This window comes from Suricata suricatta, chromosome 1 (genome assembly GCF_006229205.1).
Source record: "Suricata suricatta isolate VVHF042 chromosome 1, meerkat_22Aug2017_6uvM2_HiC, whole genome shotgun sequence".
Classification (NCBI taxonomy): domain Eukaryota; kingdom Metazoa; phylum Chordata; class Mammalia; order Carnivora; family Herpestidae; genus Suricata; species Suricata suricatta.
Window position 1 is genome coordinate 115,754,534 of NC_043700.1, and position 25,390 is coordinate 115,779,923.

A 25,390-nucleotide genomic window follows, 5' to 3' on the forward strand; every position below is an offset into this window, starting at 1 on the left:
CAGAGACACAAAGCAAGCAAATGCTGTTGGAAAAATGGAGCCAAGAAACCTGCTTGACACAGGGTTGCCACAAACCTTCAACTTGTTAAAAAAAAAAAAAACCCCACAGTATTTATAAAGTACAATACAGCAAGCACAATACAATTGGGTATACCTATATATATCTCCATTTCTAGCTTTTCTTTAATTTCTCTCAGCACTGGTATGTACTTTTTAGTGTAGAGATGTTTCACTGCTTTTATTACATGTTTCCTAGTTATTTGATTTTTTTGGGTGCTACTATAAATAACATTTTATAATTTTATTTTTTATAGCAATTATAAAGAATAATAATTGTGTTAGGGCACCTGGGTGGCTCAGCTGGCTAAGTGTCCAACTCTCAATTTCAGCTCAAGTCATGATCTCATGGTTCATGAGATCAAGCCGTTGGTCAGGCTTTATGCTGGCAGTACATAAAACTTGGGATTTTCTCTCTCTCTCTCTCCTCCCCCCTTCTTCTCCCTCTCCCTCTCCCCTACTTATGCACACACTGACTCTCTCTCTCAAATAAACATCTTTTAAAACTGTTTTCAGACTATTGAATACTGAAAACAAACCATGGACTGAAGGGGAAGGGGGAGGGAGGGAAGGGGGTGATGGTCATGGTCGGGGGCACTTGTGGGGAGAAGCACTAGGTGTTATATGGAAACCAATTTGACAATAAACTATTAAAAAAATAAATTTAAAAATGTTTTCATAATTACAAAATTTTTTTTCATAAACAAATGATACCTCTCCCTAAACATTTTTAAACCTTCCTTAATACTAAGCGTAACAGTATTAGATGTGCGGTTACATGTATAATACAACCACTCACTGAACACTGTGCTAAGCACTTTGCATGCTATCTTATTCACCTTCCCCTCAGCTCCATGAAGAGGATACACCATTAGCCCTCTACCACAAATTTAAGAGAGAACGGAACCAAGGACATAGCAGCAAAGATTTAACCCTAGGTCAGAGTATAAACCGAGTCTTCTTCCACTCACACTATACATCTTTTAGTTCTTGTATCTTATAAATGGTTGCAAATCATTCAGGTCTTCTCAGCTGATCCTTGACCTATAGACAAGGTGGCATCTGCCCTAGGCTGATATTCACTAAGGGCAAGAATGCTCTTTGCTTTCCTTCTCAGGCCCATCCATCTCTTTTCTTTCAGTTAATAAACTGAGTGCCTACAGTGTACAAGGTAGAGAAAATGAAAATGAGTAAAGAATAGCCTCCATCTTCAAAATATTCTTATAGACTCCTAGGAACTGGAAGTAAACTACTACACTACTATTAAAACTACTAAACTACTGGGGCACCTAAGTGGCTTAGTTGGTTGGGCATTCAACTCTAGATTTCAACTCATATCATAATATCACAGGGTTGTGGGTTCGAGCCCAGCATCAGGCTCTGTGCTGACATTGTGGAGCCTGCTTGGGATTCTCTCTCTCCCTCTCTCTGTTCTTTCCCCATTGTGCTCTGTCTCTTCCCCTCAAGATGGAGGAACGTAAAAAATATTAAAATAAAAACAAAGTACTGTTAAATACAAATGGACATGTATCTATAAGGAAATACCATCAAACATCAGACACTCCTGCTTGATTTTCAAATAAAACAGATTTTACTCAAAGGACCAAAACTCTTCTTAAAATTAAGCATCTTAGAAACACCTGGGTGGCTCAGTCAGTTAAGCATCCGGCTTCAGCTCAGGTCATGATCTCACAGTTTGCAGGTTTGAGCCCCACATAGAGTTCTGTGCTGACAGCTCAGAGCCTGGAGCCTGCTTCGGATTCTGTGTCTCCATGTGTCTCTGTCCCTCCCCCACTCGTGCTCTCTCTATATATATCTCAAAAATAAACATTTTTTAAAAACTTTTAATAAAAAAATTAAGCATCTAATGGGCACCTGGCAGGCTCAGTCAGAAGAGCACATAACTCTTGATAAGTTTGTGCCCCACATTAAGTGTAGGGATTACTAAAAATAAACTTTAAAAAAATTTAAGCATCTCAAATAAAAATATTTCTACCTTAAGCATAAAGCACAGTATAACACTAAGACCTAACACTGATTAAATTTACTGTGTGCAAAATGTTTTACATACTCTTAGTATTTAGTGAAGACTAAACCCTGTACTCTTAATGGCCCCATGTAACAGAAAACCAAGAAGCTAAATTATTGGCCCGAAGTTACATAGCTAGTAAATGATGAAATCATGATTCGAATGTAGCATCTACTGCTCTGTGCAGCCCTGTGGGACACTGATGACTGATTGAAAAATTCACTGCCCACCTACTGCATACACAGCATTGTGTTGAGAAAAGAGTGGGCAGTAACCAAGACCGCTTATTCATGAAGCTCATCTTCCGATTAAAAAACAGATAAATAAAAAAATAAATGACATAATTACAGATTGTGTAAAATATTATAAGGGAAGTAAAGGGATGTGAGGAAGTAACTGGAAAAGGCTTACTTCCGTTATAGCCTCTTGTAATCTCGTTCTCAGCTTGTTTCCACACAAGCTGCCCAGACAGCCAGGCTGGGGACCAGAGAAGCAGGCAGAAGACAGACCACTCCTAGTGAAGATGATCAGAGAAGTGGCAAGGAGAAGCCCGAGTTTCATGTTTTCATAAATGTGTTGGCATTTTTCCACAAACTCTAATGAGCCAATGTTCTTTCTATTGAATAATACCATGCCTAAGAGAACGTCACCTACGCTTGATGAATACGGTTTCACAGTATCTTTCTAAAATCTCAACAGGTAAGTGTCCGTACACATTAACTCATTGGGCATTACAAAATGCCACCTACTCTTAAACTCAACATAAGCCGTATGATTCCACACAAAGACGGTACATAATTTCCAAAAGTAAATTACTGGGGGTTTTTTTGTTGTTGTTTTAAATCCAGGTCCCACATAGGTTTCAACAAATGAGAATGTGAAAATTATTTCTAACAAAAGGACTCAGATCAGGTTTAGCATGCTGAGTAGTCCCAATACTATTTTTAGAAAGAGCAACACTTCTCATGTGCAACTTTTTCCAAATGATACTAACAAGGTCAAAGATCATATCCTATCTAAAAACATGACCTATATAACATACCTAGGATCTCTCATAATGGCTTATGCACAAGTGTTGTGACCTGAAGGATTTGCTTATTTTACATACACCTTTAGGTTTACATAGTTTATAGTAAAGATATTCATATTCTTGTATTTATTGTTCTTATATGTTTGTTTTCAGTCCATTCATTTATATTTCTTATATGGCAGTGCTGCACTGTACTGACAGCCTTTAAAAAAGGGGGGGGGCCTTCACGTTTTACCAGCATTTCCATTTACTGGATAATTTGAGCTACAGAACAACCTTGTGAAATACGTAAGTAAAAGTATCACCTTCCCCTCTGCACAGTGGGCTCTCAGAAAGGTTAGGGAACTTGACTAGTTCAAGACTGCACAGGAATGGGCAAGGGGAGGGCCCTGACCAGGCCTTCAGCCTCTTTGTTCATGCTCTTCTGCCCACAGGACTTTACTAATTTAAACCTGAACTTTCCACGTGTCTCTCTTTAACAAATCTGGACTGTAACTACGAGCCATCCCACTGCTGCCCTGCCAACATTCTGAGTGTCCAAAAGCAACCGGAACACTAGAACTCTTCAGTAAACATAAACACCAGCACACGTTTCTGTCAGGACCCCATTCAACGCCGGGTTTGCTCCACTGCACAAAACTTACTAAAATACAACACGGCCTTAAAGCATAACCCTTAATGAAACTGACTTTTTCAAACTCAGTAGGAAATTGGGTAAATGAGAACGGTGACTCATACGCTAACTTATGGTTTTCTAGATTAATAATTTTGTATGCCAAAGCAAAAGAATGAATTAGAGACCCCTCTCTAACCCCACGCCCAAAGTTGTTTAAGTGTCAAGGCGCGGTAGTAAAACACAAGGACAGAGGTGGGGCTGGAGCTAGCATTCCTCCTCTCTTAGACCCACAGGCAACCCACTCCTCAAAACCCAGTGGGTCTCTTCCGACCCCCCAATCCCGCCAGGACAGAGTGACTACCCGGCCCCCCAGCCCCCTGCGACCATGATCGGAGCCCAGCCGGGACACGCACGGCTGGGGCTGCCCCCTCCCCGGGGCGTCCCCACCTGTCTCCGGTAGCCCGCATACCTGGTAGCCCCAGGATGCGCGGCGGGAACCCGCCCCTAAACGCGGCGCCCTTGGACCGCCGGGCTACCCGGGACAAGTCCGCTTCCGCCCCCAGCCCACATGGCCGCTGCAGACCGCGCCCGTGTCCGAGGGGCCCAGGATCTCCGGAGGCGGGAGGGGGCGGCGGCGCTGCGGCTGGGGGTAGGAGGAAGCGCGGCAGGCGCGCCCGAGGAGTGGAAGAGAAGGGAGTGCGTCCCGACCGGCCGCGAGGGCAAGCACAGAGGGAAGGAAGTCCGCCGGCGGCGGCGGCGCCGCGTGAGAGCAGGCGTCTACCTGGGAGCAGAAGTACGAGCCTTGGATGCCCAGCTTGATGCAGGTGGGACACTGGAGCTTGGCCTCACTGGTGCAGCCGTCCGTCTCGCACACCCGCGTCTCCACGGCCGCCATGCTGCCTGCTGCTGGAGGAGCGCCTCACTGAGGAAGAGGAGGAGGAAGAAGAGAGAGGGCAGGGGAGGGGACAGAGGCCGAGCCGGGGGAGGAGCTCGGCCTGCCGGGCCTGGGCGCGGAAGCAGGAGGAGCGCCGGGCCGGCCCAGACCACGCTGCGCGCCCCGCCCCCGCCCCGCGCGCGCAACTGGCGCCCCGCCCCGTGGCCTTCGCTCCGCCCCCGCGCGCGGCCCCCGCCTCCCGGCGCCACTAGTGCACGTGGGGGCTGTGAGGCAGTTTGGCGGAGACCTCCACCAGCTCGGCGGGGTCCCACGTCTGTCCCCGGCGAGTGCGACCTCCTGGCGCCCGGCGGCCAAGGCCAGGTGCGGCCCGCGGGGAGGGGCTCTCACGTCTTGTGCTCTCTGTACCTAGAGAGACAGCGCCCCGGTCGTGCCTTACAGAATGTCCCTCACACTCAGAGGCGGTTGGAAAGAGCGCCCCGCTCCTCTGCGTTGGGTCACCCGGCAGCTCCTTGGAAAAGGAAAGTAATTCCCTCTTTTAAAGTACTGTTTCTCACCGATAGTATCTGCTCTGAGGCCTAAGGACCGCCATTCAGTCATTCACAAAAAGAGGAGCCAGAAAGCTGTCAGAAGATGGGCTGAGATTTGCATCAGGCCTCCCTCGTGCCTGATTTTTTTCACACTAGACCCCCCCATTCAGAGTATACAATGTTAGTAATAGTAACACAACTACTAGATATTCAATGAAGCAATAGATTTTTGTATTATCCCCATAGATCGGGGTTTTTTTGAAAATTTTTTAAATTTATTTTTGAGAGACAGCGTGAGGAGGGGAGGGTCAGAGAGAGGGAGACACAGAATCAGAAGCAGGCTCCAGGCTCTGAGCTGTCAGCACGGAGCCCGACGTGGGACTCGAACCCACAAGCCATGAGATCATAACCTGAACCGAAGTCAGAGCTTAACCGACTGAGCCACCCAGGTGCCCCATCAGTTGGTCGTTTTGAAAGGAGAGTAGGGAAGAATTGTATTAATGTTGAAACAGCGGGATTGAAAGGAACTTTAGAGGTCATCGGATGCAAACTTGTTGCCCAAATCTCTGCAACTACATCCCAGATCTGCCATTTTCTAACTTGCGCTTAAATACTTCCTGTCACTGGGAAAGGAGAGGAACTAATATTTATTGATCATCAACCAAGTGCTGTGAGCTTCGCGTTATCTAATCCATACTTTTTAAATTTACGTATTTAACAGATGAAAAAACATCTGTACTTTTATTTTTAGTAAGTTTTGCTGTATAAGCAATCCAAAATAATGTAATAAAATCAAATAGTACATTTTAAAATGTTACACGGGAACAAAAAGAAATCCGTTTATGTGTGGATAGACGCATTTGTGTATATGAGATACATATGTGTATAAGTATATATAAAATATTTTTTAACAAAAACTGGACCATCTTTAATTACTTGCTTTCTTCAGCTATTACATTATAAATTTCCTTTATTGTCATTAAATATAGTATTTAATACATCATTATTGATTTAATTATAATTTAATAATTCAAGTATAATAAAATTTACCACATAATTTAGTGTCTGCGTAATATCATATTGTATGGGTAATTCACTGAACAAAGCTCACTAATAATAGACATTTAAATTATTTTTAAACATTATATATTATAAACAAAGCTTCACTGAATACCCTTTTAGCTAGAACTTTGCATACATCCTTATTTACTTAGGATATGTTCTTAAAAGTGGAATTACTGCATCAAAGGATTGTTGCTGTTTATTTTTTATGATACAGTTTGTCAAATTTTCCCTTAGAAATTGTATACAAATTTACACTCTGGTCAGAACTACACTGACATATTATTTCCTGAGACTTTACTAGGGCTGATTATTATGTTTTTAATGCCTTTCCTTTTGATAAATGGAAAATGCTATCTTGTTTTTTTTATTTTATAATGAGGCTGAACATTTTTCTCTAATTATCACTATTTGCATGTTTGCCTATATGTGTTTGCTTTTGTTAAATTTTTATTTTGCAAAACAATACTTAAAATTAAAATATAAAAAAACCAAGACACAAATCGGCCATAATACTATCACCTGAACACATCAATGTTTCATTTGTCCTGTTACCTCAATCCTTATCCACCTGCATATTCAGTGTTTACATATTTGCAATTATTGATAGAATTTTTTTACTCTACATTTTCACATAATACTATGCCATGGATTAATCTCAGATTTAAGAAAGACACATTAAGTTCTATTCCTTTTCAACATAACTCTTTATGTGTTTGAGACTGACTGCCATACCACTCCGAACACACCCCATCTCATCTGATCTCGGAAGCTAAGCAGGGTGGGGCCTGGTTAGTACTTGGATGATACTGTCTGGTCTTATGGTTTGCACCCCCTTCTATCTTGTAGTATGCTTAGATCCCTTGCAATCTTTCTTCATCTAATCTGGAGGAATTCCAGTTTGTACCCTAATGTGTTGTGTCCAAATTAAGCTAACCAAATAGAGGAAGAGGAATTACTGAAAATTCTAATCCAAAAGACCCTCAGGGTTCTTCTCAGGTATGAGAAGACCAGAAACTCTCCTGCTTTTGCTAGCTGTCTGCTCTGGAGTCTGCTGTGTCCTTGCAGCTTTAGGAAAGCAATGCTGTGGGCCAATTCAGAGCACAGATGTTGATTAAGATAGACCTGGGTTGAAAGCTCTACCTCCAATCTGCTCCCTTGGTCATGTTTCCATGAGCAACTTGTTTAACCTCATTTCCCACATCTGAATAATCCAAACTAGATACCTACCCATAGAGTTTTATGATAATTAAATTGGATAGATTTTGTAAAGTGCTTGGAGCCCCATAAGTGATACTTAGCCTTGCCATTAGGTCCTCTTTCCTTGATCCTACTCACCCCACCACCCCCCAGCCTCAAACAGGATGTTGAGGAGATAAACTTCCTAAGATCACATTGTCTTACTCCTAAGATAATCATCCATATTCCTTTTATTTAAACATAAAAAGGTGACGAAATAGGAGAGGTTTTACAAAATTATGTCTCTCAGAGTTCCTGTTTTATTCTTCTCTTCCTACTGAGATTTTAACTGGAAGTCTGCATTGGATATCCTGTTTCTGTTTTAATTCTTGTGTGCAAAATTTAGCCAACCCACTTACAGGAGGAAGAATGGGCTTCAGAATCTCAGCTGAGAATTTGGCATTTATCAAGAGTCCTTTGGGGGCGTCTGGGTGACTCAGTCGGTTAAGTGCCCAACTCTTGATTTCAGCTCAGGTCATGATCTCACGTTTCTTGAGTTCCAGCCCCACATCTGGCTCTGCACTGTCAGTGTTTGGGATTCTCTCTCTATCCTGTCCCACTCTGCCTCTCTTCTCTCTCACTCTCAAAATAAATAAACTTAAAAAAAAAAAAAAAGTCCTTTGGCCTTGGAGGGCACTTGTTTCCCAGGACTTCTGCACAGAGAGAAACACTTTTGATATTGTGTCTAAGCACATGTCCAAATCCATCTGCCCAACTAGCTACAATATATCCAGTGTCCATGGACATTTCAATTCACCTTAGCCAAAAAGAAACAATTATCTTCTATTTACCCACTTCTGCCCTTCAAATCTGCTTTTTCTCCTGAATTCTCTGTCTTGCTTAGTGACATCCTCTATCTACTCTTGTCTCCCAAGTAAAAGTTAGGCCCCTTCTCTTTCATACCCCTACATCAAATGAGTCACTCAGTTTCATAGACTTTATCCTCTAAATATTATTTTTAAATGTGTTTTCTCTATTCTTATGGCTGCAGCTTTAGTTTAGTCCATTTTAAGCCTTTGCTTAGACTATTACAATAGCTTCTTAACTGCCTTTAATCCATTGAATCTACCCTGCCATCAAGCTGATTGTTCTCAGAGATAAATCTGATCTTGCCTTTCCCCTGCTTAAAATCCTTTGCTAATATGGGACTTGTAGAGCTAGAGCCAGGGTCAAAAGGTGGCCAGACCCTGCAGAGTTGGTGGCAAGGAAACAGGACTAAGGAGATCTGTGGACCACCAAAGCCAAAGCTAAGGACGTAGTCAAGGAGATAAGGAGCTTGGTACATAAAAAAGAAATGAGAAAATGCATAACTAAATTAAGGATAATGAGAGACAACTTTATCCCGGTCTGAGGAGGGAGTTACAAATATGAAAAGGATGAAGGTTAGGATGAATCATGTGGTATTGAATTGGAATTGTAAGTATTGATGTGATGGGCTCCTGGGTGGCTCAGTCAGTTAAGCGTCTGTGTCTTGTATCTGCTCAGGTCACGATTTTGTGATGCTCAAGCCCCACACTGGGGTGGGAGGCAGGGGCCTGTTTGGAATTCTCTCTCTTCCTCTCTGCCCCTCCTCCACTCACATTCACGCCCTCTCTCCCTGTCTCTCTCTCTCCCTCAAAATAAACAAACATTAAGGAGCACCTGGGTGGCTCAGCCCATTAAGTGTCTGACTTCCATTCAGGTCATGATCTCATGGTTCATGGGTTTGAGCCCTGTGTCAGACTCTGTACTGAAAGCTCAGAGCCTGGAGCCTGCTTGAATTCTGTGCCTCCCTCTCTCTCTGTTTCTCTCTCTCTCTCTCTCAAAAATAAATTAAAATTGCACTGTCTCTCTCTCAAATAAAGATTTAAAAAATTTTAATAAACATTTAAAAAAATATATTGATGTGAACTCAACATTTTTTGTAATAGATAATATGGACATGGGTATACATGTGCATGTGTGTGAATAGTTCTGACCACTTAAGTGGACCTGTATACAATGAACACACCTAATTTTCAGATCATGGTTTCTAAATACTATTCTCCAATAAAAGGAATGAGAACTCCTTGAGGAGCTGGCTCATTCCAAAACCAGAGCAGGGAAAGTACAAGTCCAGACAGTCTCATAACTTGCACATAAGGTAGAGCACAAAAATTACAGTGACTATACAAAGGACACAGTAGCCAAGTTGAAGCAGCTCCCACTGGCCAAACTGAATACAATTTGAACCAGAATAAATAATGATAGTATCAGATTATAACCCACTGGAAAAAAATAGTATTCAATGAGCCCATACTGCTAAAAAGACAGAAACAAACAAAAGGGACAAAACTAAGCTCTTCTTTACAATAGAATGTCAACTAAGAAATTGCAAGAAAACTGAGGGCTTTTATTCTAAGATCAAGAACAAGACAAGGATGTGCATGCTCAGCACTTTTCTTCAACTTAGTGCTAGAAATTCTTGCTATATCCATCAGACTAGAAAAAGAAATAAAAGGCACCCACATTGGTAAGGAAGGAGTAAAACTTTACTATTTGTGGATGACATGATATTGTCATGTCATATAGGAAACCCTAAAGACTACCAAAAAACTATTAGAATTGATAAATGAATTCAGTAAAGCTGCTGGATACAAAATTTATATACAGAAATCTGTTGCATTTCTATACACTAATAACAAAGTAGCAGAAAGAGAAATTAAGAAAACAGTCCCATTATAGCTGTACCAAAAAGAATAAAATACCTAGGAATAAACCAAGGAGGTGAAAGACCTGTACTCTGAAAACTGTAAGACACTGATGAAAAAAATTGAAGACAACACAAACTAATGGAGAGATATCCCATACTCATGGATTGGAAGAATTAACATCACTAAAATGTACATATTACCCAAAGCAATCTACAAATTCAATGCAATCACTATCAAAATACCAGTAGCATTATTCCCAGAACTAGAACAAATAATCCTAAAATTTGTATAGAACAACAAAAGATATTGAATAGTCGAAGCAATCTTGAGAAACTGAAGGCATCACAATCCCAGACTTCAAGATACTCTACAAATCTATAGTAATCAAAACAGTATGATACTGGCACAAAAATAGATCAATGGAACAGGATAGAAAGTCCAGAAATAAACCCACACCTATATGGTTAATCTATGGCAAAGAAGGCAAGAATATACAATGGGGAAAACACAGTCTCTTCAACAAATGGTGTTGGAAAAACTACATGCAAAATAATGAAACTGGACCACTTTCTTACACCAGACACAAAAATAAACACAATATGGATTAAAGACCAAAATGTGAGACCTGAAACTATAAAAACTAAAGGAAAACGTAGGCAGTAATCTCATAGACATCAGCCTCAACAGCATATTTATAGTTAAATTTCCTTAGGCAAGGGAAACAAAAGCAAAGATAAATGATTGGGACTACACCAAAATAAAAAGCTTTTGCACACCAAAAGAAACTATCAACAAAATAAGCAATTTACTGAATGGGAGAAGATATTTGCAAGTGATTTACCTGATAAGTTAATACCCAAAATATATAAAGAAGTTATATAACTCAATACACACACACACACACACACACACACACACACACACAATTAAAAAATGGGCAGGGGCACACAGGTAGTTCAGTCAGTTGAGCGTCTGACTTTGGCATCATCTCACGGTTCATGGGTTCAAGCCAGATGTCGGCCTCTGTGCTAACAGCTCCGAGCCTGGAACCTGCTTTAGATTCTCTGTCCCTCTCTCTCTCTGCCCTTCCCCTACTCATTCCCTCTCTCTCTCTCTCTCTCAAAAATAAACATTAAAAAAGTTTTTAATGAAAAGGAATAGACATTTTCCCGAAGAGATGTACAGATGGCCAACAGCCACAATAAAAGATGCTCAACATCACTTATCAGGGAATGCAAATCAAAACCACAATAAGATATCACCTCATACTGTCTGGATGGCTAAAATAAAAAAGACAAGAAATAACAAGTGAGAATATAGAGAAAACAAAAACCTCATACACTGTTGGTGGGAATGCAAATTGGTACAGGCACTGTGGAAAACTGTATGGCGGTCCCTCAAACAAACAAACAAACAAACAAAAAACAGAAGTACTACACACACCAGTAATTCCACTACTAGGTATTTACCCAAAAAAACAAAAACAGTAATTTGAAAATATATGCACTCCTATGTTGATTGCAGCATTGCTTAACAATAACCAAAATATGGAAACAACCCAAGTGTACTTGATAGATGAATGGATAAAGAAGGTGGTATGTATATACACTGAAATATTGCTCAGCCATAAAAAATAATGAAATCTTGCCATTTGTAACAACATAGATGGACCTAGAATATATAACAGTAAGTGAAATAAGTCAGATAAAGACAAATACTGTCATTTATATGTGGAATCTATAAAACAAAATAAATGAATAAACAAAAAGCAGGAATACAGAGAACAAATTGTTGATAGGTGAAGGGGAATGGGAAATACAGACTTCCATTTACAGAATGAATAAGTCACAGGGATGAAAGTCAAAGGTATTGACTATACCTATTTGGTATTCAACAGTAGCTACATGGGTAGCTAACTTGTGATAAGCATAACGTGATGTATAGAGTTGTCAAATCACTGTTTTACATCTGAAACTAATGTAACATTGTGTGTCAACTATACTTCAATTAAAAAATGCAACTAGGAAAAAATTAACTTGGAAAGAATGATGGAGACAGAAAAATCACCGTTTATCAGTCATTATAGCAATAATTTATTGAGGCAATAGTCATCGATGAATACTAAAAAAATGCTTTCACTGGGTAAAAGTGTCTTAAGGAACAGAGTATTACATAGTTTCAGTGTAACTCCCTACAAAATATTTATCATTTAAAAAGGCAAAATAGGGGAGCCTGAGTGGCCAGTCGGTTGAGTGTCCAACTCTTAATTCCCGCTCAGGTCGTGATCTCATGGTCATGGGATTCAGCCCTGCGTCAGGCTCCACACTGAGCATTGAGCCTGCTTGGATTCTCCGTCTTCCTCACTCTTTCAAAATAAATAAGTACACCTAAAAAAAAAAATTAAAAACCAGATCAAAATAAAAAGGCAAAATAATAACTTCACAGTGAGAAACCTTGCAGATACTCTCTTAACTGGGTTATCAAAGTCAAAATCACCAGTAATGAGAAATTGACTTTGTGCTCCTCCTGATATGAAATTTGTTTTCTGTGGTGTTCAGAAATGTTTAATTGATTGTAATCTGAGGAGACATTAGTTAAACCCAAATGGAAGAAAAGCTACACTATAAATGACCTGTAATCTGCAAAATTTCAATATCCCAAAGACAGACAAAAATTTGGGAACTCTTCCAGATCAAAAGAGACTAAAGAGACATGACAACTAAGAGCAACACTTGAATCTGGGTTAGATTTTGGATGAAAAGAAAAAAAATGATTTTGCTATAAAGGAACTATATAGATTCTATTGTATCTTTAAGAATTCCCTGATTTTATGGCAATCCTGCTCAGTTTAAGAGGAACCACAAGTTCAGATGTTTGGTATATATGTTGGCCTGAGGAGCCAATGGGGCAAAGCTATCATCTGTGAGATTATGACTGAATGCCTCTAAGTCAGAATCCCACCCAGGCAGAATGATATGGCAGCACCGCAGCTATTCTGTTGGCCTCAAATAGCTGGTCCCCTGCCTTCCCCACCGGCGAGCACCCACCTGCACCCTGAGTGCTTGGTGTGCCCCACCTCGCATTGGGACTGGGTTCTGTGCAGAGAGCCTCTCATCCTAGGAAATGGGGCATGGTGGGAAAGGGGAAAGAAAAGAAATTCCCTCATATTCCTTTCTTGATAAAAGCCCTCAAGAAAGTAGGGATAGAAGGAATATACCTCAAGATCATGAAGCCCATAAAGAAAAGACTCACAGCTAATATTATCTTCAATGAAGAAAAACTGGGAGCTTTCTCTCCTAAAGTCAGAAACACGACAGGAATGTCCATTCTCACCACTGTTGTTCAACCTAGTGTTGGAAGTCCTAGCCTCAGCAATCAGACAACAAAAAGAGAAAAAGGCATCCAAACCAGCAAGGAAGAAATCAAATTTTCCTTCTTTGCAGACAAGATGATATTCTATATGGAAAATCCAAAAGACTCCACCCAAAAAACTGCTAGAACTGATACATTAATTCAGTAAAGTGGCAGGATACAAAATCAATGTACTCAAATTGGTTGCATTTCTATACACCAATAATTAAGCAACAGAAATGGAAATCAAAGAATTAATCCCATTTACAATTGCACACCATAAAAATACCTAGGATTAAACCTAACCAAAGAGGTAAAAGATCTGAATGCTGAAGACTATAGAAAGCTTATGAAAGAAAGTGAAGAAGACACAAAAAAATGGAAAAACATTCCATGCTCATAGAAGAACAAATATTGTTAAAATGTCAATACTACCCAAAGCAATCTACACATTCAATGCTATCCCTATCAAAATAACACCAGCATTCTTCACAAAGCTAGAACAAACAATTCTAAAATTTGTATGGAACCAGAAAAAAAAAAACCCAATAGGGAAGATAATTTTGAAAAAGAAAACCAAAGCTGGAGGCATCACAATCCCGGACTTCAAGCTATATTACAAAGCTGTAATCATCAAGACAATATGGTAATGGCACAAAACAGACAAATAGATCAATCAAACAGAATAAAGAACCCTCAAATGGACCCACATATGTATGCCCAACTAATCTTTGACAAAGCCGGAGAGAATAGCCAATCAAAAAAAAAAAAAAAAAAAGAAGTCTCTTCAGGAAATGGGGCTGGCAAAACTGGATAGTGAAATGCATTAGAATGAATTTGGACCACTTTCTTACACCATACACAAAACCAAATTCAAAATGGATGAAAGACCTAACTGTAAGACAGGAAACCATCAAAATCTTATGTGAGAAAACAGGCAGCAATCTCTTTGACTGTGGCTGCAGGAACTTCTTACTGTACATGTCTCTGGAGGCAGGGAAAGAAAAGGAAAACTGAACTAATGGGATCTCATCAAGATAAAAAGCTTCCACAGAGCAAAGGAAACAATCAGTAAAACTAAAAGATAACTGACAGAATGGGAGAAAATATTTGCAAACAACATATCAGATAAAGGGTTAGTATCCAAAAATCTATAAAGAACTTATCAAACTCAACACCCAGAAAACAAGTGAAGAAATGGGCAAACAGCCATGAACACTTTTCCAAAGAAGACATCCAGATCGCTAACAGACACAGGAAAAGATGCTCAACATCACTCATTATCAGGGAAATGCAAATCAAAACCACAATGAGGTACCTACCACCTCACACCTGTCAGAATATAGATGTTGGTAGGGATGCAAAGGGGAACTCTTTTACAGTGCTGGTAGGAATGCAAACTGGTACAGCTACTCTGGAAAACAGTATGGAGTTTCCTCAAAAAATTAAAAATAGATCTACCCTACGACCCAGCAACTACACTACTGTATATTTATCCAAAGGATTCAAAAATGCTAATTTGAATGGGCACATGCACTCCAATGTTTATAGCAGCACTATCAACAATAACCAAATTATGGAAAGAGTCCAAATGTCCTCTACTGATGAATGGATAAAGAAGATGTTGTATATATACACAATGGAATATTATTTGGCAATCAAAAGAATGAAATCAGAGAAAGGTAAATAGCATATGGTTTAACTAGTATGTGGACTTTAAAAAACAAAGAAGATGAACTTAGGGGAAGGGAAGCAAAAATAAAATAATATAAAAACAGAGAGAGGGGAAGACCATAATAGACTTAAATTCAGAGAACAAACTAAGGGTTGCTGAAGGGGTGGTATGTGGGGGGATGGGCTAAATGGGTGATGGGCATTAAGGAGTGAACTTGTTGGGGTGCCTGAGTGGCTCAGTTGGTTAAACATCTGACTTCAGCTCAGATCATGATCTCATGGTTTGTGGGTTCAACCACTGCATTGGGCTCTGTGCTAACAGCTCAGAGCCTGGAGTTTGCCCAGATTCTGTGTCTCCCTCTCTCTCTGCCCCTCACTGCTCTCACTCTGTCTCTCTCTCAAAAATAAATAATAAGCATTAAAAAAAGTTTTTTTAAAGGAGGGCACTTGTTGGGATGAGCACTAGGTGTTATATTTAGGTGGAGAATCACTAAATTCTATTCCTGAAACCATTATTACACTATGTGTTAACTAACTGGGATTTAAATAAAATTTTAAAAATAAAAATAAAAAAGCACTACAGTAAAAAAAATCCCTGATTTTGACAGTTATATTGTAGTTATGTTATTGTCCTCAGAAAGACAGAGAAAGTGAATGATAAAATGTGGTAGAATATTAACAGGTATACCAGAGTTCTTTTTACAATTCTTGTAACTTCTCTTTAGTTTGAAATTTTCTCAATATATAAGAAGATTTTTGAAACTTCTTTTGAGACACTTCTTTCTAGACGCTTCTTTCTAGACATCTTTCTATGACCTGCAAGAACAAGTCCAAACCAGGCTCTTGGTGCACACGCCTTGCTTCTTATTGTTCTCACTCTCATTATTATTCATGACTTGGCCTTGACTCTCTAACAATAACAAACTGCTCATGTTTCCCTAAATACACAATGCTGTTTCATTCTTCTGTGTTCTTGTGCATGCTGTTCCCTCTGCCTTGACTGCCTTTCCCTGTTTGATCTCTTGATGAAATTACTATTTCTTCAAGATCCAACGCAGACATTACTTCACATATTAAACTTAAATGACCTTAGCTCTGGCTATTCAATACCTCCTCTGTGCTACCTCTAAATTTTTAATGTTGTAATTAACTATAATTTTAAGTAGTATTTATTGAAGACTTACTAGATAGACTTACATAGATAGATCACAGTATCTATCTGCTTAGCATAATACTGCGATCTATCTTTGCTTCGTATAGAGTAAGTACAGAGGCTAATGAGTTTATTTTTAATCTTCACAATGACCATATGAGGAAGGTACCAACCAAAGATTATATAGCCAGTAGGTGGTTTAGCCTGGACTTGAGCTCCAGTATGAAAGTCTGACTATAAATCCCTTCCTCTTAACCACTAAACTTTATTGCCTGTAATTTTTCACCTGTCTCTCCTACTAGACTGTCTTCCTTGTAACATAAAGGTTTATATCTTGTTTTTCATTCTATTCCCAATCCTTAACCCTGTCACATTACCTGGTACATAATAGGTGCTCAATAAATGTTTTTCCTTATTAAGTTTTTTTTATAAATATGAATTATCTCAAATATACAAAAAAAGAAAGAAAAAGAGATTGTGTGTGTGTAGAGACAGAATGCCTCGTTTATTAGTCAGAATCCATCAAGAAGTAGATGACACTCTCAAGCTGGGTAATTTGGAAAGAGTAAAGGATTTAAAAAGGAACTAAGGCAAGGCAGTGTCTTAGAAAAACAACAGAAATGGTGTATTAAGCAGAGAATTAACTATGTGGCAACATTTCCATTACTGGTCCTGATGGAGTAAGGGCACTGGGCAAATACCAAAACTTAGGGTAAGCTGGGAGAAGAGGGCCTCTAGCTAGAGCAATGAGCTTTGCCTAAGCTAGCCAACCCAAAGCACCCTAAAGTCAGGAATCTGAGACCTCATTCTCTTCCCTCCTTCCAGTCCTCTAAAAGCTAAAAGGGTAAGGAGCCCATTGATCTGCAGTGGACCATGTAAGTCAACCTCTCACGGAAGAGAGCTGGATTGAGAAGGGTAGAAAATGGATCCATAGGGACAAGTGGAAGATAATCCATGTCGGAGCTGCCAAATTTTCTGTCTGCCTCAGGCAAGGATTATCACTCTCCAGAGAGTGAACCAGCAAACAAGATTTGCATCTAGAGGCTGGAATCATCACTCGAGGATAGGTTGGCACATAAGAGGTCTTGTGCATGAGATTTAACAGGCCAATCCTGGGAATGGTGCACTACACTCTAGAACATTCCACTGGCCAAAAGTCATTCACTGGCCACATCATGTTCCAAGTGATGCTAGAAAATGTAGTCACTGTAGCCTTGCAATAAGAAAAAATTAATTTGATCAGCATCTAGCCGGTCTTCGCTATGACATTCAGTAGATATTTGTAGAATATATAAGTGAATGAAATATACATATATAAATATGCCAAATGTCCACTTACTCTTTTTTAGCTTTTCAATGGTACCTTAATTCTGAACTTGTGTCAGTTAAAATGCCTACAACTTTTCACTGTGTGCTATTAAGTTCCATGGAGAATTAGTAATTTTTCAAGAGTCTCATTTTCCAGAGGTGGGGTCTGGGGAAATTAGTTAGCAAATGCTGCTTCTGCCCCATTACTAGATCCATTCTCTAGTAACATCCCGGCAGTGTCTACCTTCCTTAGGAAACAGAGCCAGAAGCTCCTTCTCCTTTAATCTTGCTTGGATGGAGAATCTCACTTGGATGGCTTATAATTTCAGTCTGTTAGCCAAGAGACTAATCCTTCTCTATTCCATTCTGAAGCATCAAGGGCTCCCCACTTGAGGACTTCCTCACACATGAAGAGCCTTGGATCAAGTGAATCCTGAAGTGTCTGAAGTCAGACCTTGAGAGAGAGGCAACTTGAACTTTAACTCCTCCCTGGAGTACTCCTCTTCTCCACCACGCAAGAAGTCTAACGACCCTGAGGCTTCTGTGTTGACCTCACATTTCTTTTTTTTTCTTTCCTGGACAGCCACATAAAAATCAATTTCTAGGGATTATAGATATAAATGTGAAAGGCAAAACAATGCAGATTCTAGATAATAACATTGGAAAATCTCGTTGTGACATGGTGGAATGCAACTGTTTCTTAAACAGGACACAAAAACTTCAGTTTTTTTCTCCCTGCTCTGCATGCCATCTTTGTCTTCAATCAAGGGTCCATACATGAGTGTATTTGTGACTTGACACTCTTAGATGATATTTGTCTGTTTGGCTATCCCCTGCCTCTATACTGTACAGCCTTAATTAATATAGCTTTATAAAAAGTATTGATATCAGAAAGAGCAAGTCCTTCTCCTTTGTCTTTTTTTCAAGAGATGCTCAGTACTTAGCACCAAGAGGTATGAGAAAAGTGTTCATGAGAAAGTGAAGGAAACTAATTTGCACAAGGCAGCAGAGCTTAAAGAGATGAAGAAGGAGCCCATGCAGACGTGGGGGCTCATGCATCTGAGAATAGAGTGTCAGAAGCTAAACAGGGTGTCCATGCAAGGGGCTGCTTGATGCCACAAGCAGAGCCTGACACCACACTCACACCACTTAGGCTGACACCCATGCTGGGCAGCTTTTCACTGGGGAGTCCCTTTTCATCCTACTCAAGCTCTAACAGTAGATGTAAAGAGGGTTTCCCCCTAAGGGGGATGGCCTTGGATAGGGTGTCAGAGTGATGCAGAGTGATGGTCCCACATGGGATGTCATGACCAGAGCAGGATGAGGAGGACACACCCACAGAGGGACAGGCTGGAGTCAAGCCGAGAGTATGTTGAGGAGGATGCCTGTACGGGAGAGCAGCTTAGCATGAAAAGTCAGAGTCTAATGGAGGGGAGGTGGGCATCACTCCAGAGAGGCAAGCCAACATGGGTCGTCGAGCCCGATGCTTGAGGAGGTCCACAGGGAAAGGAGGCAGGAGGTGTGTCCAAGCCTGAGTTGGGTGAAGAAGTCATACAAGTGAAGGGGAAGACTGATGTGGGGTGTTGCAGACCATGTGTGATAAGAAGAAAGTGCATACACAGGAGGGCAGCAACAATGGGAATTGGTTGGGGTGCCTGGGTGGCTCAGTCAGTTAAGCGTCCAACTTTGGCTCAGTTCACGATCTCACAGTTCATGGGTTTGAGCCCCACATCAGGCTCTGTGCTGACAGCTCAGAGCCTGGAGCCTGCTTCAGATTCTGTGTGTCCTTCTCTCTCTGCCCTTCCCCAGCTCATGCTCTGTCTCTTAAAAATAAATAAACATCTTTTAAAAATTAAAAAAAAATAAAAATAAAATGATAAATGAATAAATTGAGAGTTTGTTAAGGAAGCGAATATTTACATGGTTTCAAATATTTCACCAAATTAATATTTTATTTATTTTTATTTTTTTAAGTTTTATTATTTATTTTTGAGAGGGAGAGAAACAGAGCATGAGTGAGGGAGGGGCAGAGAGAGAGGGAGACATGGAATCTGAAGCAGGTTACAGGCTATGAGCGGCCAGCACAGAGCCTGACACGGGGCTCGAACTCAAGAACCATGAGATCATGACCTGAGCTGAAATCGGATATTCAACTGACTGAGCCACCCAGGTGCCCCAATATTTTGTTAATAATAAATGAGGAAAAGTAACTTCAGAGTTAACAAACCCAGCAGATACTTCCTTAATCAAGTAATCAAATCAAATATCACCAGCAAAGGGACAAATCAAAATAGTGCTCCACCTGATAGGATGCAATGAGACTGTATGTCTCCTCTAAATATGCATAACCTACATCTGATCATGAAGAAACATCAGACAAACCAAAATCAAGGAACATTATATAGACAACTGCCTTGATATGATCAAAAATTAAAGTTATGAAAATAAAGACTGAAGAACTATTTAAACAAAGGAGCCTAAAGATACATGACAATTAAAAATGACTTATGGGGGCGCCTGGGTGGCTCAGTTGGTTAAGCTTCCGACTTCAGCTCAGGTCAGATCTCACGTACGTGGGTTGGAGCCCCGCGTCAGGCTCTGTGCTGACAGCTAGCTCAGAGCCTGGAGCCTGTTTCAGATTCTGTGTCTCCCTCTCTCTCTGACCCTCCACCTCTCATGCTCTGTCTCTTCTGTATCAAAAATAAATAAAACATTAAAAAAAATTTTTTTAAATGACTTATGATTCTGAAATGGATTCTTTTGCTCTAAAGGACATTATTTGCACACCTGGTGAAACTTGAACAGCATGCTGACTGGATGGTAGTAATGTATCAATGGCAGTTTTCTGATCTTTATGGTAGTGTGTAGTTATGTAGGAGAATGTCTTCATTGTAGGACATCAGGTAGGCAATTTTCTCTCACATGGTTAAAGAAAGGTAACTTTTGTGTTGTACTTAAAACTTTTCTCCACAACTGTTTCAAGAAAAGTAGCCTCATCATAAGCAAAGTATTTATAAAGTATTTTAGGCATGCTAGTTAAATTTTCTAATGCATAATACAATAAATTCTGCCTATAATTTTTTAAAAAGTGAGTATTGTAAAAATTGTCTGACATACTTTCAGGTGATAGTTTGACCCTGATTCAAATGTTTTAATTTTTGCACGTACATATTTTAATTCTATTAGAAAGGTTTTTTAACAATTAATATTAGCAGTGCACATACTTGTGTGTTTGTTATGTACATATGTGCACAGAGTAACCAAAAGAAGCACAATGGGATCACACAAATGCACATTTCAGTCATGAATCACATAAAGCACATCTCTGTGTTGTGGCACCCGGGCAGCTTAGTCAGATACGCATCTGACTCTTAGTTTCACCTCAAGTCATGATCTCAGGGTTTGTAAAATCAAGCTCCACATCAGGCTCTGCACTGACAGTGTGGATCCTGCTTGGGTTTCTCTCTCTCCCTCTCTCTGCCCCTCCCCTGCACACTCTCTTTCTCTCCCTCTCTCTATAAATAAATAAACATTAAAAAAAAACATATCCCTGTGCTAATCTACAATATTCATGTGTTTGGTAGATAATGGATGTGGTAAATTATATCTCCAATAATAATTTTTACTCAAGAGATACAATAGAATTAGCATGTTATATTACTACCTACCATACCCTAAGCAATATTCTAGATTATCAAGATATAGCAGAAAACATAGACTTTGTATTCTTAAAGGTTCTCACAAGATAATCAGATAAATAAATGTCAGGGGTATATAAATGCTTTCATGAAAAATACAGAACTGTGTTACTGGCTTATAGGTAGACATGTAAATCAATGGAATAGAATTGAGAGTCCAGAAGAAATCCATATATTTATTTTCCAAAAAATGGAAACCACACAAATAGCCATTAGCTGATTAATGAATTTTTTAAATGTGCTATAACCATGTGACAGAATATTATTCGGCCATACAAAAGAATGGCAGGGGCACCTAGGTGGCTCAGTCAGTTGAACGCCCGACTCTTGATTTCCCCTTGCGTGTAATCTCACAGTTTGTGGGATCAAGCACCACATGGGGCTCTCTCTCCTCTCTCTCTCAAAATAAATAAATAGACATTAAAAAAAAGAAAAAGAAATGGCAGACCAATACATGCTACAACATAGGAAATCTGAAAACCATTATGTTAAGTGAAAAAAGCCAAACACAAAAGGCTACATATTTATTGTATGATTCCACTTATATGAAATGTCCAAAACAGACAAATCCAGAGAAATAGAAATTAAATTTGCAGTTTCCAGGAATCAGGGGGAAAAGAGAATGGACAGTGACTGAGGGTTTCTTTTTGCATGATAAAAATTAGATACTGATGGTGGTTGTTGAACTTTGTAAATATACTGAAAACCACTGAGCTGTATACTTGAAATTATGAATTTTATGATCTATGAATTATATCTCTGTTTTTTTAAGTTAATTTGAAAAAAAAAAGGAAAAGAGAAGAAAGATGTAAAGACTGATACATGGAGGTACTCCTGAAAAGGACGTTAAAGTTACAATCTAATCCCTCTTGGTCTTTAGAGTTTCTTTTTTAAAAGCCAGTGGGTAGCCTTGTTTTTGTTCCTTTGAAAGTGATTTCTGCCCCCTCAGAATACTTTTAAGATTTCCTTCTTTGCCTTTGATATTCAGCAGCTTTGCTGTGGCTATGCCTAGATATGACTTTCTTTGTATTTATCCTGCCTGTAGTCTATTGCTTACTGGTTCTGTGGCCTGATGTCTGTCAGATTTTGAAAATTCCTAGTATCTCTCATTACACAAATGTTAAAAGTAAATTCCAGGGGCGCCTGGGTGGCTCAGTCAGTTAAGCATCCGGCTTCAGCTCAGGTTATGATCTCACAGTTCGTGGGTTCGAGCCCTGCGTCGGGCTCTGTGCTGAGAGATAGCTCAGAGCCTGGAGCCTGCTTCCGCTTCTGTATCTCCCTCTCTCTCTGCCTCTCCCCTGCTCATGCTGTCTCTCTCTGTGTCTCAAAAAAAAAAAAGTAAATTCCAATTACACATATATTCCATTTATTTTCCATGTCTAATGTAAGTCTTATGTTCCTTTTTACATTTTCTGCCCTTTTTCTTCTCCAAGTTTCTGTCTGAATATTTTAGACAACAAGCCAAACTTTGTGTTAGGAGACCAAAATATTATTTGGTGGTCTTTTCGCCTGATCTTAAGTCACAAGAAATAATTCTCTTATCTCCTGCCAAGAAGTTGCATACAGTTGGCTGCCTCAATCCCCAGCAAAGTGTCTTTCACTTTAATCTCATCGGCTCCTGGAGTCACTACTTCCTGTGATCCAGGTTTCATCTTTTCATTCCCATTTTATTTAATATTCTGAGTTAGAATACATATTTTGCTTTTTATTGCTTCTGCATTGAAGCTTTGAGTAGAAGAGAAGATAAATGAATTTGATCAGGGGCCATGTCTAACAGGAAGTCATGTATACTTTACTATCCGTTGCTGTCAGTGTGCCATTAAACAGCGTTGTCAGAAATTTCATTTGTTTTTAATGGTTATTTATTTTTAGGAGACAAAGAGAGAGAAAGCATGGACATGCAAGAGGAGGAGAGGGGTAGGGGGCGGGGGTCAGAGGATCTGAAGCTGCCAGAGGGCCCGATGGGAGGCTTGAACTCATGAACCGTGAGATCATGACCAGAGCCCAATTCAGACACTTAACTGACTAAGCCACCCAGTCGTCCCCAGGACTTTTTTTTTTAATGTTTATTTATTTATTTATTTACTTACTTACTTATTTGAGAGAGAGAGGGGGAGAAACATAGAGAGACAGAGAGCATATAAGCAGGGGAGGGGCAGAGAGAGAGAGAGAATTCCAAGCAGACTCCATGCTTGGTGCAGAACCTGACCTGGGGCTCAAACCCACAAACCGTGAGATCATGACCTGAGATGAAATCAAGAGTCAGGCACTTGGGGCGCCTGGGTGGCTCAGTCGGTTAAGCGTCCAACTTTGGCCCAGGTCATGATCTCACAGTTGGCGGCTTTGAGCCCAGCATCAAGCTCTGTGCTGACAGCTCAGAGCCTGGAGCCTGCAGATTTTGTCTCTCTCTCTTTCTGCCCCTCCCCTGCTCACATACTCTTTCTCTCTCAAAAATAAAAACAAACATTAAAAAAAATTTTTAATTAAAAAAAAAGAGATGTTTAACCAACTGAACCACTCAGGTGCCCCTTCCACAGAACTTTCTGATGGTACATGATGGTAGTATCCTTTTTTTTTTTTTAAGGTCTCTAGATATGATTTCCCTTCTGAGAAGAAAGCCTACATAAATAATCTAAAATTAAAAATTAAAAATATGTTCTATGCACAAAGATATTCACAGTAGCATATTTTATAAAAGTTAAAACTTCCATCAACCTAAATATCTAATGATCTTGGACGAGATACATAATTTACAGACCTCGCATTTAACCGAAAGTTGTATGACTTTTTAAAATTGTTTGTAGGGACCCCTGGGTGAGTCAGTCAGTTAAGCCTCCGACTTCGGCTCAGGTCATGATCTCACATGGATTCGAGCCCTGCTTCGGGCTCTGTCCTGACAGCTCAGAGCCTGGAGCCTGCTTCGGATTCTGTGTCTCCCTCCCTCTCTCGTGCTCTGTCTCTCTCTGTCTCAAAAATAAATAAAACATTAAAAAATTTTTTTAATTTAAAAAAATTGTAACTTTATCTATTAACATAGAGAAATGCTATTATTACTGTCAACTGAGAAGGGCAGAATAAAAAAAATAATCATATACAAACAGAAACTTAAAACAGAAGCAGAAAAAGGTATAGAGGAAACATACTGAAATACTGAAAATACCTATCTTTACATGGTTGGACAATGGCAAACAGTTTTTTCTTCTCTATAAATTTCAATATTTTCCAGTATCCTTAATGAATCTGTTCCTAAAATGGAGAGGAAAAAGCTATTGTAAAAAGAAGAAACATTTCTTTAACTTATACAATATGCTATTTATAATAATATGATAGCCACACTGTTTGTCCAAACTTTACTATTTATTTTTAATTCATTACAAGTTCTAGATTTCAGTTCAGTTATAAAGGTGGTGATTTTTCAACATGCATTTCTAAAAAATAATGTCTAAGGAAAAGTACTGAACTCACGAGCCTAGCAAACTCCTAGGATCATCTTCTCTACTTTTCATAGAAAACACATGTTTCACATATAAGCCAGCCAGAATTAATTGACCCAAATTCTGTGCTAATATAACTCTAAAATGCAATCCCTCAAATAAGTATCAACCAACCACTACAAAGTTTAATTTGAAATATGTGTTCCATGTTACAGTCTGGTTTCCCTCAATACTGTTTAACAAATTAAAATGTCAAGTGGTATCATCTGCAAACCCTTTGAGGCAGCAAGAGATACTGAAGAGTTGCTTGAATTTATTTCTGCTGACATATTCTTCAATGTATTACAAGACTGTTCTAAGATTGATTACACATACGTGTTGGACCAAAGGTGATTTTTTTTCAAAGTGGGCTTGGAGATGTGTAAAATCAGCACCATTCTGCTTTTCTGTCTTGAGTGCTTGTGATAAATTTAAAAGAAGTGAAATCTTTGAGTGATTAGAGACAGACAAATATCCATAAATTGTGGAATATGTGACATACACTTTAACACCAAAGCCACATTGCAGATTCTGAACTTTATTTCTCATTTGAACTGTGGGTGGAAGTAACGTGTCATCTACAGGCTAGTGGGATCTAAATGATGG

At 39.6% G+C, this 25,390-nt stretch overlaps 1 protein-coding gene and 1 long non-coding RNA gene across 3 annotated transcripts in view; one reads left to right on the forward strand and one right to left on the reverse strand.

Moving 5' to 3' along the window:
* Nucleotides 1-2,556, forward strand: part of LOC115294828 — a 30,419-nt gene extending 27,863 nt beyond the window's left edge. The window contains exon 3 of the long non-coding RNA XR_003910170.1: nt 2,531-2,556. This is a non-coding gene — a long non-coding RNA (uncharacterized LOC115294828). The remainder of the gene's footprint in view (nt 1-2,530) is intronic.
* The window catches only part of METAP1 (methionyl aminopeptidase 1), a 58,166-nt gene extending 53,444 nt beyond the window's left edge, over nt 1-4,722 (reverse strand). Inside the window, exon 1 of one of the 2 annotated variants that reach the window (XM_029942854.1) lies at nt 4,514-4,722. In XM_029942854.1, coding sequence (XP_029798714.1) covers nt 4,514-4,627 — 114 coding nt within the window. In that variant the 5' untranslated portion in view covers nt 4,628-4,722. The remainder of the gene's footprint in view (nt 1-4,513) is intronic. The other variant, XM_029942848.1, reaches the window with a different exon arrangement.
* Between the last annotated feature and the right edge of the window lie 20,668 nt (nt 4,723-25,390).